This window comes from Staurois parvus, unplaced genomic scaffold, assembly GCF_062004578.1.
Source record: "Staurois parvus isolate SC_StPar_1 unplaced genomic scaffold, SC_StPar_1.0 ptg000244l, whole genome shotgun sequence".
Classification (NCBI taxonomy): Eukaryota; Metazoa; Chordata; class Amphibia; order Anura; family Ranidae; genus Staurois; species Staurois parvus.
The window spans coordinates 6,774,043-6,790,934 of NW_028318040.1; the positions used below are offsets into that span (position 1 = coordinate 6,774,043).

General features: G+C 40.5%; 1 protein-coding gene across 2 annotated transcripts in view; it reads left to right on the top strand.

Moving 5' to 3' along the window:
- The window catches only part of SLC39A8 (solute carrier family 39 member 8), a 78,234-nt gene extending 61,895 nt beyond the window's left edge, over nucleotides 1-16,339 (top strand). For both annotated transcript variants that reach the window (XM_089680542.1, XM_089680541.1), the window contains exons 7-8: nucleotides 8,005-8,189; nucleotides 15,229-16,339. In XM_089680542.1, the coding sequence (XP_089536668.1) occupies nucleotides 8,005-8,189; nucleotides 15,229-15,378 (335 nt within the window). In that variant the 3' untranslated portion in view covers nucleotides 15,379-16,339. The remainder of the gene's footprint in view (nucleotides 1-8,004; nucleotides 8,190-15,228) is intronic.
- The last annotated feature ends 553 nt before the right edge of the window (nucleotides 16,340-16,892 follow it).

A 16,892-nucleotide genomic window follows, 5' to 3' on the forward strand; every position in this document is an offset into this window, starting at 1 on the left:
TGCAGATACACTTTTTGCCGGCTTGGAATTAATCTTATTTTCATCCTACTTCTTCTTCTTCATCCTCATCCTCATAAGAAGAAAAAGAAGAAGTAGGATGAAAATAAGAATAATTCCAAGCTGGCAAAAAGTGTATCTGCAGCGCTCCTCTAAGTGTATCTGCAGAATGTCATTTATGGAAAAAAATAGATACAATGTTTCAACCGCTGTATGGAGTGAATGTCCCAGAACTGTCATAAATAGTCTATTTCTGACAGTTCTGGGACATTCACTCCATACAGCTGTTTCAACCGCTGTATGGAGGGAATGTCATAGAACTGTCAGAAATAGACTATTAATGACAGTTCTGGGACTGTCCTTCCATACAGCGGTTGAAACATTGTATCTATTTGTTTCCATAAATGGATCCATTTATGGAAACAAATAGATACAATGTTTCAACCGCTCTATGGAAGGACAGTCCCAGAACTTTCATTAATAGTCTATTTCTGACAGTTCTATGACATTCCCTCCATACAGCGGTTGAAACAGCTGTATGGAGTGAATGTCCCAGAACTGTCAGAAATAGACTATTTCTGACAGTTCTGGGACTGTCCTTCCATACAGCGGTTGAAACATTGTATGTATTTGTTTCCATAAATGGATCCATTTATGGAAACAAATACATACAATGTTTCAACCGCTGTATGGAAGGACAGTCCCAGAACTGTCATTAATAGTCTATTTCTGACAGTTCCATGACATTCCCTCCATACAGCGGTTGAAACAGCTGTATGGAGTGATTGTCCCAGAACTGTCAGAAATAGTCTATTTCTGACAGTTCTGGGACATTCACTCCATACAGCTGTTTCAACCGCTGTATGGAGGGAATGTCATGGAACTGTCAGAAATAGACTATTAATGACAGTTCTGGGACTGTCCTTCCATACAGCGGTTGAAACATTGTATGTATTTGTTTCCATAAATGGATCCATTTATGGAAACAAATACATACAATGTTTCAACCGCTGTATGGAAGGACAGTCCCAGAACTGTCATTAATAGTCTATTTCTGACAGTTCTATGACATTCCCTCCATACAGCGGTTGAAACAGCTGTATGGAGTGAATGTCCCAGAACTGTCAGAAATAGACTATTTATGACAGTTCTGGGACTGTCCTTCCATACAGCGGTTGAAACATTGTATCTATTTTTTTCCATAAATGACATTCTGCAAATACACTTAGAGGAGCGCTGCAGATACACTTTTTGCCGGCTTGGAATTAATCTTATTTTCATCCTACTTCTTCTTCTTCATCCTCATCCTCATAAGAAGAAAAAGAAGAAGTAGGATGAAAATAAGAATAATTCCAAGCCGGCAAAAAGTGTATCTGCAGCGCTCCTCTAAGTGTATCTGCAGAATGTCATTTATGGAAAAAAATAGATACAATGTTTCAACCGCTGTATGGAGTGAATGTCCCAGAACTGTCATAAATAGTCTATTTCTGACAGTTCTGGGACATTCACTCCATACAGCTGTTTCAACCGCTGTATGGAGGGAATGTCATAGAACTGTCAGAAATAGACTATTTATGACAGTTCTGGGACTGTCCTTCCATACAGCGGTTGAAACATTGTATGTATTTGTTTCCATAAATGGATCCATTTATGGAAACAAATACATACAATGTTTCAACCGCTGTATGGAAGGACAGTCCCAGAACTGTCATTAATAGTCTATTTCTGACAGTTCCATGACATTCCCTCCATACAGCGGTTGAAACAGCTGTATGGAGTGATTGTCCCAGAACTGTCAGAAATAGTCTATTTCTGACAGTTTTGGGACATTCACTCCATACAGCTGTTTCAACCGCTGTATGGAGGGAATGTCATGGAACTGTCAGAAATAGACTATTAATGACAGTTCTGGGACTGTCCTTCCATACAGCGGTTGAAACATTGTATGTATTTGTTTCCATAAATGGATCCATTTATGGAAACAAATACATACAATGTTTCAACCGCTGTATGGAAGGACAGTCCCAGAACTGTCATTAATAGTCTATTTCTGACAGTTCTATGACATTCCCTCCATACAGCGGTTGAAACAGCTGTATGGAGTGAATGTCCCAGAACTGTCGGAAATAGACTATTTATGACAGTTCTGGGACTGTCCTTCCATACAGCGGTTGAAACATTGTATCTATTTTTTTCCATAAATGACATTCTGCAAATACACTTAGAGGAGCGCTGCAGATACACTTTTTGCCGGCTTGGAATTAATCTTATTTTCATCCTACTTCTTCTTCTTCATCCTCATCCTCATAAGAAGAAAAAGAAGAAGTAGGATGAAAATAAGAATAATTCCAAGCCGGCAAAAAGTGTATCTGCAGCGCTCCTCTAAGTGTATCTGCAGAATGTCATTTATGGAAAAAAATAGATACAATGTTTCAACCGCTGTATGGAGTGAATGTCCCAGAACTGTCATAAATAGTCTATTTCTGACAGTTCTGGGACATTCACTCCATACAGCTGTTTCAACCGCTGTATGGAGGGAATGTCATAGAACTGTCAGAAATAGACTATTTATGACAGTTCTGGGACTGTCCTTCCATACAGCGGTTGAAACATTGTATGTATTTGTTTCCATAAATGGATCCATTTATGGAAACAAATACATACAATGTTTTAACCGCTGTATGGAAGGACAGTCCCAGAACTGTCATTAATAGTCTATTTCTGACAGTTCCATGACATTCCCTCCATACAGCGGTTGAAACAGCTGTATGGAGTGATTGTCCCAGAACTGTCAGAAATAGTCTATTTCTGACAGTTCTGGGACATTCACTCCATACAGCTGTTTCAACCGCTGTATGGAGGGAATGTCATGGAACTGTCAGAAATAGACTATTAATGACAGTTCTGGGACATTCCCTCCATACAGCGGTTTCCGGCAAAAAGTGTATGTGCAGAGTTCCTCTATTCTGCAGATACACTTAGAGGAGCTCTGCAGATACACTTAGAGGAGCTCTGCACATACACTTTTTGCCGGCTTGGAATTATTCTTATTTTCATCCTACTTCTTCTTCTTCTTCTTCATCCTCATCCTCATCCTCATCCTCTTCTTCTTCTTCTGAGGATGAGGATGAGGATGAAGAAGAAGAAGAAGAAGAAGAAGAAGAAGTAGGATGAAAATAAGATTAATTCCAAGCCGGCAAAAGTGTATGTGCAGAGCTCCTCTAAGTGTATCTGCAGAATAGAGGAACTCTGCACATACACTTTTTGCCGGCTTGCAATTATTCTTATTTTCATCCTACTTCTTCTTCTTCTTCTTCTTCTTCTTCTTCTTCATCCTCTTCTTCTTCTTCTGAGGATGAGGATAAAGAAGAAGAAGAAGAAGAAGAAGTAGGATGAAAATAAGATTAATTCCAAACAGGCAAAAAGTGTATGTGCAGAGCTCCTCTAAGTGTATCTGCAGAATAGAGGAACTCTGCACATACACTTTTTGCCGGCTTGGAATTATTCTTATTTTCATCCTACTGCTTCTTCTTCTTCTTCATCCTCATCCTCATCCTCAGAAGAAGAGGATGAGGATGAAGAAGAAGAAGAAGAAGAAGAAGTAGGATGAAAAGAAGAATAATTCCAAGCCGGCAAAAAGTGTATGTGCAGAGTTCCTCTATTTCTGACAGTTCTCTCACAGCTTCTTCACATGTACAGCGGTTGAAACATCTGTATCCTAAATGGAAACTAATAGATACAAATTGTATCTATTAGTTTCCAGCTGTGAGAGAACTGTCAGAAATAGAGGAACTCTGCACATACACTTTTTGCCGGCTTGGAATTATTCTTCTTTTCATCCTACTTCTTCTTCTTCTTCTTCATCCTCATCCTCATCCTCTTCTTCTGAGGATGAAGATGAAGAAGAAGAAGAAGTAGGATGAAAAGAAGAATAATTCCAAGCCGGCAAAAAGTGTATGTGCAGAGTTCCTCTATTTCTGACAGTTCTCTCACAGCTTCTTCACATGAACAGTGGTTGAAACATCTGTATCCTAAATGTAAACTAATAGATACAATGTTTCAACCGCTAAACATGTGTTCCTTCTGTCAGAGAACTGTCAGAAATAGCGGAGCTCACTGCAGGGACACTTTTGCCGGCTGATCGGGAAATGTTCGATTCGCGCACCCGAAGTAGGCAAAATTTCGGTTTCGCCGCGAATCGAATATTTCCTGAAATTCGACTCGAATTCCGGTTCGCCTGGTTCGATTCGCTCATCTCTAATCAATATCACTGATAATGCTGAGATCAATTCATCAGAACATTGGGGGGTCACAAAAAATACTGGGGTCAAGAAATAATACTGGGGTCACTGATAATTCTGGGGTCACTAATACTGAGGTCACTGCTAATAATGGTGTCCCTGCAACTTCTGGGGTCATTGATAACACTGAGATCAATAAATGATAATACTGGGGGTCACTAATAATATTGCGGTGACTAATAATACTGAGGTCACTGCTAATACTGGGGGCACCGACTATCCTTGGGGCCCCGCAGATTCTGGGCTTACTAATAATACTGAGGTCACAGTCAATACTAGGGTCACTAATAATAATATGCTGAATGGTCCTAATGAGGTCACTGCTAATACTTAGAATCATGCAAATTCTGGGGTGACTGATAATACTGAGATCAATGAATGTTAACACTGGGGTCACTGCAAAATGTGGGGTCACCGACAATACTGAGATATGAGTGAATGCAAACACTTAGATAATTGATCGCCCAATATCAGACTCGTGTGCAGTAATCTCTAGATCAGGATCAAGGTTGATCATTCAATAAAAGCCCCATTATCCAGTGAACGACCCCTAGTCCAGTCCTCATGCCCCGCATCTCCCTCTGGCCAATTTCCTTGGGAACCAATTGGTAGTTGGAAAGTATAGAAACTCTGTTAGGTTTTTCATTTTCATCAAAAATTTCATTAATTGCCTTTACTGTTAACATGGTGCCACAGGGACAAGAAGTAATGGAAAAGCTATGAAATGGAGACAGAGGAATTGGAAAAAAAACAATATTTCTAATACATGGATGATAGGTTAGAATGTTGCTGTCTGTGCTGTGAAATGGACAATATACTTCACTAGCAATTTGCAGAACACCATGTGCTCTGCCAATCAAATATTCTATTTACCCAGCATGTTATTTAACTGGTAAAAAGTGGTCCAAAGGATCATTTAATAGTTTACTAACGGCACAGCAATCCACTTCCCCAAAGATTGTGCTCAAAGAAAGAATGAGCCCCTTCCCCACGATGAACTCTGTTTCCTCCAAGTGGGATCCTGTTTTTAACATTAGTAATGGTTATAAAGTGTGACTCCATTGGCCCAATCGATAGTAATAAGTGAACTGAGTAAAATACAGTTTGCTGGAGGTTCGTCAAAGTAATTATTTTATTCTTTTCAGAACTTTTTCAAGGCCATTTTTCAAAGCTTTTTATTAAAAGGGGCATAGCGGGGCATCAGCAAAGAACATGGATCAAAGAAAAAAAGCTAACAAATACCATTCGATGGGGAGTGGGTCTTTTTAAAAGGCTTGCAGTGCAATATAAAAAATATGCAATTGGTTTGAATAACCTAATTAGGGGATGCCTTAAACATGCACATGAAGTGGTGCACCTGTGCTATAGTAAAAGTAGGGTAAAGTCCACCCAAAATTCATACTAGACCCTTATCCATGATGAGTGTCTGTATAGATTTTATAGGGAGGACCTGATGCAAAAATATCAACACAAAAGAGTATGCTCCCCCCACCTCAAAATCCACAATTAACTCTTATTTGAGCATATAGCCTAGCTAGTCAGAAAAGGGAGTGGAAGCAATCTTGGAACCCCCGCCCCCCCCCCCCCAATGGCCTGCTGACAAAAATTTAAAGACCCCCTACATGAAAATTCTCTTCCTGAAGGACTATTGCCACAACTGACAGCTCCTAAAACAATTGCTCAATGTAAAAATGATGGCTGGTGATATTCCCTGACATCATTGACCAAATATTGTCATGACAATATTTTGCCAATGCCTTCACCCAGGATACCCGTTGACTTGTTTACTATGTGAAACAAGCCAGTAGGCCAGCTGTGAAAACCTTTCCCAGTAATAATATCTCAATTCACTAAATTAATGGCTTCCCTAGCAGCCAGAGGTTCTACACAGGTAAACAGACCAAATCTGGCCATTTAGTTTACCCATTTGGTGAACCTTGAACAGCTAGAGTTTGGGTCATCAACCTGAACCTGAGCAGAATAGTTGCTATCCTATTCAGAAAGTATAATACTATTCAGTACAGTTATGTCAAAGAGTGGGGTGTGATATTTGTCCGATAACCTTTGTGATGTGAAATACAGGATCACATTTTCTCTCTAGAGGATAGCAATCTTCCGTGGAATTCTACCCTTTAGAGAAGCTCTTCCACCCCTGTTAGAGAAGTTAGAGGAACATTCACTGCTATACAAAATTTTACTGTCCAGAGACTTCTCCATTATTTTGTAAATATCTGATTTGTTTTTGTGCAGGTTCAAATTCTCTTTAACAATCTCAGAAATGATTGCCCTAGTACATGTCTCCTCCATTAGCACAAAATTGAAAAATCTATCAGTTATTTGGAAGATGACAACGAATTCCACTTAAAATCTGGCCCCATCTACCTGATAAATGTTGAAGGATGTGGCCATATTGCTTTCTTTTTGCACAACTGGCGATCTTTTCTTATTGTACAGGCTTCGTGGAAGCAAATATTTGAACACCTTAAATGTTCCTGTAATGCAGATCCTTTGGGTAATCTACTTTCACTCAACTATCCATTGTTCATTTCAAAAAACAAAAACCCCTCACTCCTTAACCCTTAAACATGCCCAAAAACTTCATCCCGAAGGGCCTGCTCAGACATTAAAGTGCATCAAATTGCAAGAAAATGTTCAAAAAAATATGCATTGCCTTCCATTGACTTTCATTTTTATGTGCATTGACACGTGTGTTAACACATGTTGACACCTGTTTTTTGTGCTTTAAATTGCTATGGGTCTTTGTAAGGGACACAGTAACTAGATTTGCATTGTGTTTATGTGCATTTGCATACATTTAAGTGCATTCACATGTAGCATTTTAAAGCAACCCATTGCACTGCACATAAAACCAGCATTATGGTGTGAACAGGACATATAGAAAACAATCATTTTCTGTGTGTCATTGTGGTGACCTGCATTCTTCCAGTGCAGTAAAACACAGGTCACTGCAGTATGTGAGAACAGGGCCTAAGTACTGAAAACAACCTACAGCCCCAACTCTGAGTAAATAGCTTGTATGGGTCAACCAGCATGGAAATATGGAAGAACTATTACACAAAATGCAACACATATACCAGCTTTTATGGTTGACTTTTAAAACCTTGATTGGGCATCTATTAGATTTATCAGATTGAACTATTCTCTGCCATGAAACCATTAATCTTGTTGCCAACAATGCATTTATTGTCACCTTATATTTAATGTCAGGTCCTTGAATTGGTTGGTCATTGGTTATACAAACAAACAGTTTGTATGGGCTATGAAACACATAGCCCATATGTCTACATTTCCCTTGCCAGTCACACCTCTTTTCCCCTCCCTACCACACCATTTTCTGCATTCTTTATCTCTGAGCTTCCCACCCTCTCCATTCCCTCCAACTATTGTACCCTAGATATAGCTTCTCATTTTTTTGGAAAAGGAAAGGGTGGGAATAGTGCTTTTATAATATGTTCTGTTGTTGCATTTGTGGTGGCATCCTATTGGTGTCCATATGAATACAGTTAAAATGTTTATAATAGTTTTGCTACCTACATTTTGTGTAAATTAAAATAGATGAACTATATTTACCAGTTTTTAAAAATATTTGAAATATTGGATACAGTATAAAAAAAAAATGCAAAAGCAAACGACTGTATGAAACAATTAAATGTATAAAGTTTTTTTTTTTTTTTTTTTTTTTTAGGTGATTTTGCAATCTTGCTGAATGCAGGAATGAGTATTCCCCAAGCGATGTTCTTCAATTTTATTTCTGCCTGCACTTGTTACATTGGTATGATTTTTGGGATTCTAGTGGGAAACAACTTTGAACCAAATATAATATTTGGACTTGCTGGAGGCATGTTTCTGTATATTGGACTGGCAGATATGGTAAGACAAAACTTTTGCTTTCCCTGTGTGTACAAAGATTGTTTTGCATAGCTGAAACTACATTGCATTAGCTTTCAGTGCCATTGGTACATTTTGGTCCAGAAAGTTCACTTTCCTAAGGTCCACCTCACAGTAACCTTGTCTGCAACCCCAACACTAATCCTCACATTATTTATTACCTGTATCCTTAAATGATATTAAAGGAAATAAAAAATAACAAACATGTCATACTTACCTGCTGTGTGCAGTGGTTTTGCATAGAGCAGCCCAGATCCTCCTCTTCTCTGGACCCCCCCCCCGGCACTCCTGGCCCCTCCTTCCTGCCAAGTGAACCCAGAGCAAAAAGCTTGTTATAGAGGCAGCCAAGCAGGCTCTCTCCTGAGCTGCTGCTCTGCCTGTCCATTCTCACACAGAGCTGCAGCTCGGTCCCGCCCCCTCATTTTTCTTATTGGCTCACTGTGATTGACAGGATTGATTGAGGAAAGGAGAGTCCCTGGAGAACCGAGGCTCTCGTGCACATCGCTGGATCATGATGGGCCTCAGGAGGGTATTAGGAGGTTCTGGGGGACTGCTACACACAGAAGGTGTTTTTTTTTTACCTTTATGCATAGAATGGAACCTTGAGTCTCGGAGCCACTTATGGAATGCACAACAGTGATCCAGTAGCTTGAATGATGTGGATAGCTTCTTCAACAAAGAGAGGGAATGTGGCCTGGCTTGTCCAACCCAGTTGGGAGGCCACCTTAATGAACATAGCGTAGTCCCTGTGCTTTCCCTACTCCTCTGGAACCTTTCTCTGCCACTAGTGCTGTCCCTAACAGACAGGAACTCTGTCCCAACACTACACATTCTCACTATGCACACCAAATCAGCGGGTCAGGGACTTAAATAAGTCCTGCCCTGCCTAAGATGGACGCAGGGATCACGTGGGGCACCCTGTCCAATCGGACAGCTGCTCCCAGGTGACTGAAGGAAATTATAGCGGAACTAAGTTCCCCACATTTTCCTTCCCCTACTGTATTGCCTGTATGACACAGTGCCATTTGCAGAGGGGAGCACACACTACACCTGCCTACATGCCTGGAACCCTAACATTAACCCTAACACTAATCCTTCTTGTAATCCTCGCACTAACCCTATCTGTAACCTTTACACATACTCTGCCTGTAACCCCAACAATAAACATCACACTAATCCTGCCTGCAATCCTTACACTAGTCCTCACATTAATCCTGCCTGTAATCCTCATACTAATCATTGCAATATCCCTGCCTGTAACCCTGACACTAAACCCCAACACTAACCTTCAAAGTAACCCTACCCATAACCCTCAGACTAAACCTTACAAAAACTCTCCCTAAACTACAGTCTAAATTGAGCTGAAGTGAAGTGTAGCTGTATTCTTATCAAATATCCAGTCTTGTGCAGGAAAACGTAGACTTTGTGAAATGTCTGCAGTGAAGACAAGTTACATCATTTTACCCTAGTTTACACTTTAGCAAATTAGGCCCATAAATATGGCATGATAGAGTCTTGCTTCATTCCTATGTCCAGGGGTGTATTTACCACAAGGCATTTGCCTAGGACAACATTTTTCAGGGGGGCAGAGGCATTTTTCAGGAAGGCAGCGCCACCCCATGAAAGAAGGGATGGAAGAAGGGACACACACAGCATGGGGACCAGGTGGGATCTGAGAGGGGCTGCGGGCCGCTTGATGGTGTATGCAGAGCCGGACTCTTGTTCCTGGGGATGTCTGGAGCTGTGAAGGTGAGTGTCTTCTCTCTTGCTGGGGTGGGGGGTTGCCAGTGTATAGGTGGCGGTGGTAGTGGAAGGCTCTCTTGGGTGGGGGCTGGGGTGTTGTTGGTCAATGTCAGGCTCTCTTTTTGGGGGAGGGGGCTGTTGGTCAGTGTCAGGGTCTCTCTGTGGGGGGGGGGGGCAATTTTTGTGTTGCCTAGTGCAGCAAGAAACCTAAATACACCACTGCCTATGTCTCTAACCACTGTCTTTATTCCCCCAACTAGCCCCCCTGTGTCTGCTATCCCTTCCCATTTTCTGTGCCACTCCTGTCTCAATCTTAGGTAGCTGTTTTTTTTTTTTTTCAAATCAGCCCAATCCTGGTGATATTTGAAATCCTCTGTCCTTCTCCCTCTCCCATACGCATAATCTTCTGATGTGGCAGGAAATAAAGTATATGTAAACCATCACCTTGTAAAACAACCCATTCAGTTTAAAATAGAAATAAAAGGCAAAACATGTGTATACATATAAAAGAATTATAAATACATTTTTTCCCTTTTTAGATAAGTGATCACATACCTTCTGTTTTCAGCTGCATAAGAGCTAGGGGAGGAGAAACAGCAGCATGCTGGTCTTCCCAGTGAATGGTTGTGCAGGGGGAGTTGCGTGTCTGGACAAGTCTGATCATTAGAAGGAGAACAGGCTGTGTTCCCAGCACAGCTAGAAAACTGACCATAATGTGCTCTCATACTAGTGTGGTCAGTTTTAATAGGAAATCAGAGGGACTGCCAGGAATGCCAAGTATTTCACACAAATGTAGCAATACAAAGAAAACAGGATACTTTTTCATACAAGTACATGAAACAGCAGATATATTAGGAATATGAAATGTTGTGTTTCCATATTTCTTAATAGAGGCAAGGGACTTGTCACAGGCACTCATCAAGAGTACCAACTATACTTGCCCTTTCTGCCCCCTTCCTATGTTCACAGAAGCTGTACCATAGCTTCCATGAACAAAAAGCACTCTATGAATGGAGTACAGGGGACCTTTCATTCATCTTATAGATAGCTTTTCATTTGCAGAACCTATAGTACAACTTATATGAATGGAGGAGGGGGGGCCAAAGTGTGAGAATAGTTGGGCATTCTTGGTGAATGCCTGTGACAAGTCACTCTCCTCCATTAACCTTCAGAGCACTGGAAGATTATGATGCGGGGTATGGGAGGGGAGAAAAGGACTGATAGAAAGCGCACAAAGGACATTTCAGAAGCACCATCCCTTGTGCTGATATTTGTCAAAGAAAAGTTTTAACTAACTTAGTTTTTTTTTTTAAAGTGGTTTTAAAAGCCTTAATATGTTTTACCTTAAAGTGTTACTAAGTTCACAACAGTAAAATCCGTCTGTATATGCAGAAAAGCACGCTTCTGTCTTCTCTGATCCTCCCCTTCTTTAAGTGTCCCCCTCTTATCTTCTGATAAGACATATCGTGTGGCGACACAGGCTCAGTTTGGCGTGTATTGCTAGAGAGGGTTTTTTTTTTTTTTTTTCTTGGGAGAGTGCATGTGATCAGCACTGTCCAGACACAGGTCAGGGGTTCTGCATCCTCCTAGAGCAGAAAGAAAACTCCTTCTACAAGCTTTAACCAGTGCTCTGCTGAACACTGATAGAAGTCACTGTGCACTGTGGGAGACCAGATATTGTGAATGCAGGGTTCTGGGTTTAGTAACACTTTAATGCATTCTCTGCATTAAGGTAAAAAACCTTCTGTGCCCAGGATCCTCCTACTATTCCCCCTTCTACTTTCCTGAGTCCTATTTCAATCCAGTACTGTGCATGAGAGCAACAGCTCTCTCGTCTCTCTTTCTCCTCAGAGGGCAGACTGATAGCAGCAGGAACAATTGGCTCCTACAGCTATCAATCAGATCCTATGATGAGGGAGTATGTCTATGAATGCAGCCAGCGAGGCTCAAGAGTGAGCCTGGATGAGTACCCTCCCTAGTGGGGGAGGGGGTACTCAGAAAGCAGGAGGAGCTAGGAGCACTGACGGACGACCTCAGAAGAGATCAGTCCTGCTCTGTGAAAAACCATTTCACAGAACAGATAAGCGTGATATTTTTTATTAAAAACAAACAAAACAAAAAGCATTAAAATCACTTAAAACTGTCCTGTAAACATGCCCTTGTCTAATAGACAACGTCCCTAGAAGGGTTGTGGATTTTTTTAACATTCCCCAAAACTTGATATTTTGGCTTTAGAAGTACACATAATGTGATCATCCACCTTGCTCCTCCCCACCACTTCTGCCTGATTCAATGTGGTATGTACAGGTGCAAGCAGGGGTGGACTGACAACTCATGGGGCCCCCGGGCAATAGGGGATCATGGGGCCCCTGTGTCCTTGCCCATGAAAAAGCCTATGAAAAAGGTACCAGGAGCATCTCATGGGGCCCCCTACTGACCCCGGGCCCTCGGGCAGTGCCCGAGTTTCCAAATGGTCAGTCTTCCCCTGGGTGCAAGTATCCTACCGATAACATGGAGATTCCATTTTGCCTTGCGCATAGAATTTTATGATGTTGTAATTTTTAGGCTTACATACATTTTACAGTGATTTTAAACCACTATATTTTTTTTAAATAACAAGCATGCTATACTTACCTGCTCTGTGCAATGGTTTTGCACAGAGGATCCCCAATCCTTTTCTGGCGTTCCCGCTGGTGCTTCTGGCTGCTCCTGCCTTCCAAGTGCCGACATAGAAAGCTGCTTGCTAGGTCAAGGTGTACTCATGCAAGCTAGATCCTGAGCCCTGTTGGCTGCTTCCACTCTTTCACTCATCATAGGATTTGATTGACAGCAGAAGGAGCCAATGACTCCGGCTGCTATCAGTCTGCCCAGTGAGAAGTGGGAGAGTTGAGAGAGCCACTGCTCTCATGCATAGCGCTAGATTGAAATCGGGCTCAGGCACATATACAGTCAGGTCCATAAATATTGGGACATCTACACAATTCTAACATTTTTGGCTCTATACACCACCACAATGGATTTGAAATGAAACAAACAAGATGTGCTTTAACTGCAGACTGTCAGCTTTAATTTGAGGGTATTTACATTCAAATCAGGTGAACGGTGTAGGAATTACAGCAGTTTGCATATGTGCCTCCCACTTGTTAAGGGACCAAAAGTAATGGGATAGAATAATCATAAATCAAACTTTCACTTTTTAATACTTGGTTGCAAATCCTTTGCAGTCAATTACAGCCTGAAGTCTGGAACGCATAGACATCACCAGACGCTGGGTTTCATCCCTGGTGATGCTCTGCCAGGCCTCTACTGCAACTGTCTTCAGTTCCTGCCTGTTCTTGGGGCATTTTCCCTTCAGTTTTGTCTTCAGCAAGTGAAATGCATGCTCAATCGGATTCAGGTCAGGTGATTGACTTGGCCATTGCATAACATTCCACTTCTTTCCCTTAAAAAACTCTTTGGTTGCTTTTGCAGTATGCTTTGGGTCATTGTCCATCTGCACTGTGAAGCGGCGTCCAATGAGTTGTGAAGCATTTGGCTGAATATCAGCAGATAAAATTGTCAGAAACACTTCAGAATTCATCCTGCTGCTTTTGTCAGCAGTCACATCATCAATAAATACAAGAGAACCAGTTCCATTGGCAGCCATACATGCCCACGCCATGACACTACCACCACCATGCTTCACTGATGAGGTGGTATGCTTAGGATCATGAGCAGTTCCTTTCCTTCTCCATACTCTTCTCTTCCCATCACTCTGGTACAAGTTGATCTCGGTCTCATCTGTCCATAGGATGTTGTTCCAGAACTGTGAAGGCTTTTTTAGATGTCGTTTGGCAAACTCTAATCTGGCCTTCCTGTTTTTGAGGCTCACCAATGGTTTACATCTTGTGGTGAACCCTCTGTATTCACTCTGGTGAAGTCTTCTCTTGATTGTTGACTTTGACACACATACACCTACCTCCTGGAGAGTGTTCTTGATCTGGCCAACTGTTGTGAAGGGTGTTTTCTTCACCAGGGAAAGAATTGTTCGGTCATCCACCACAGTTGTTTTCCGTGGTCTTCTGGGTCTTTTGGTGTTGCTGAGCTCACCGGTGCATTCCTTCTTTTTAAGAATGTTCCAAACAGTTGTTTTGGCCACGCCTAATGTTTTTGCTATCTCTCTGATGGGTTTGTTTTGTTTTTTCAGTCTAATGATGGCTTGCTTCACTGATAGTGACAGCTCTTTGAATCTCATCTTGAGAGTTGACAGCAACAGATTCCAAATGCAAATAGCACACTTGAAATGAACTCTGGACCTTTTATCTGCTCATTGTAATTGGGATAACGAGGGAATAACATACACCTGGCCATGGAACAGCTGAGAAGCCAATTGTCCCATTACTTTTGGTCCCTTAACAAGTGGGAGGCACATATGCAAACTGTTGTAATTCCTACACCGTTCACCTGATTTGGATGTAAATACCCTCAAATTAAAGCTGACAGTCTGCAGTTAAAGCACATCTTGTTCGTTTCATTTGAAATCCATTGTGGTGGTGTATAGAGCCAAAAATGTTAGAATTGTGTCGATGTCCCAATATTTATGGACCTGACTGTAAAAGGGGGCTGGGGGGATCCTGGACACAGAAGGGTTTTTTTACCTTAATGCAGAGAATGCATTACGATAAAAAAAAACCCCTAATTATCTTTTAACTATAATGATTAAAAAAGGTGAAGTGCTGCACTCTATATATTGTGCACTTAAAAATTAAACACCAATATGAAAATGAACCACAAAACAAAAAAAATAGTGGAAAAATTCCGGTGCATATGCATATTGCATGTCATTATATACAACGCATGTTTGCATATTATCACTTGCTATGTCAAAAAAGAATACAGGCACTTGTATCAATAGATTTCAAAACAGTTTCTTCAGAACCATTAACAGATAACATGAAAAAGTGAAACGCATATATAAGACGTCCCAGTCAATCAAAAATCCCACACTATATGTTGACAACTTCTCTGTGATTTTCACACTGTGTGTGTATAATATATATATATATATATATATATATATATATATATATATATATATATATGAGTGTGTGACATGTGTTATACACACGCACAGAAAGTTTTCCATATTCTTTAAATTAATAAAGTGACAAGTCCTTGAGATGCAAAATAATGTAAGAACCTTGTGTATGCTGTCACCTAGAGGGTGTTTGGGGAACTATAGCTGGCTTGCCTGATGATAGATAGCATGTTAACTATGTGTATTTTCTTTGTCTTTCAGTTTCCTGAAATGAATGAAATGCTCACTGATAAGATAAAAGGAAGGAAAACTGACATGATCTATTTTGCCATTCAGAATGCTGGATTGCTTTCTGGGTTTGCTATCATTCTATTGATAACCCTTTATGCTGGAGAAATTAAACTAAATTAGTATATCTTCCTCTAAGGACTAAATACGCAAGATGCTACAAGAGAAAGAAATAGAAATATAACATGGCCATGTACCTTCTATTTTCAAACCTCAAGAGATAATCTTTTTTATTCTTTTTTTTTAATGCACACTTAGATGAAAAGACTTTGAAAGCAGATTCAAGGCATAAACAACCAACTGCTGCTATCTTTAAATTAAATTATATTTATATATGTTTGCACCAGGTTTTACCTGTACAGTGTTATAGTGAGCCAACGGTGTTACAAGGTATGATTTATATACAGTACTGGCAGCTTTTGCCTCTTTAATACATGTGATTTTGGAAAATTAATGGGCTCAAGTCCAAATCACTGTCTTTTTTTTTTTGTAAAAAAAACAACAACTTTTTGTATATGAACTTTTTCAAGAATAATGCTTTTTGTTGTTCTGTCATTGATCTTTTTTGATTGTCCTTTTTTTTTTTTTTGCACTGAAAAGCAATAGGAATACTGACGTAACAACAATGACTGTCTTAGTTCATCCACATAAAAAAATGGACTCCATAGTGTATTGAGCTTATTTTTATACTTTTTAAAATGTCATCAAACAGATCGACCCAATGTATTTTTATTTTTGGAATAAGAATTTGGAGCCTTTTTATGAAGGGGTGAAGTTAAAACTTTTCTGTTTGTACTCTGCATAAATGATAAACATTACACTGTATAGTAGTATATTGGCATTGGAAACCTATACAAAATTGATATTTGCATAGATTTTGGCGTGCGTCATATCAGAAAGTGAAAAAGGAATGATTGTCTATGGTGCCTTGTCATACAGTGCAACACTTTCCTTAGCTAGTTATTACAGAGTACAACTGAAGCTATTAATTTTAACTGATATTTCAGTGTTTTACCATACTTTGCATTTTTCCTGACACAATCTTTTTCTAAAAAGAATAAACAGGAAAAAATATTCCTCTTAATGAATTTTGCCTTTTGTTTCTTGCTACCATTGAGATGTGATTATCTATTTATAATAGGGGAGCTGGGTAAGGAGCTTCCCTAAAGGTGACAACATTGATTGTTTCAGTTTTTCTGGTTTATCAACATTTTTAGTGCTTTTCAACAGCAAGTTACACGTTGTTATAAAAAAAAAAAATCATCAGTGCACAACCAAGAGTAAGACTAGGCATGTATACTCATATGGCTACCTCCTAAAAAAAGAAAAAAAAAAGCTTGAGACAAAATTGAATATATGCTTCACAGGTATGTGAACCTGCTCCCCACTCAACAGCCCATCCAAGACCTCCCCCCTACACCAATGCTCAACAGCACCCAAGCTTCCCCCCTAACAGAATAGGGACCCCTCCAGGGGCGGACTGACCATTCGAGCACTCGGACACTGCCCGAGGGCCTGGGGTCAGTAGGGGGCCCCATGAGATGCCCCTGGTACCTTTCATTGGCTTTTTCATAGGCTTTTTTGGGTGTGGGTGAGGATACAGGGGCCCCATGATCCCCTATTGCCGGGGGCCCCAT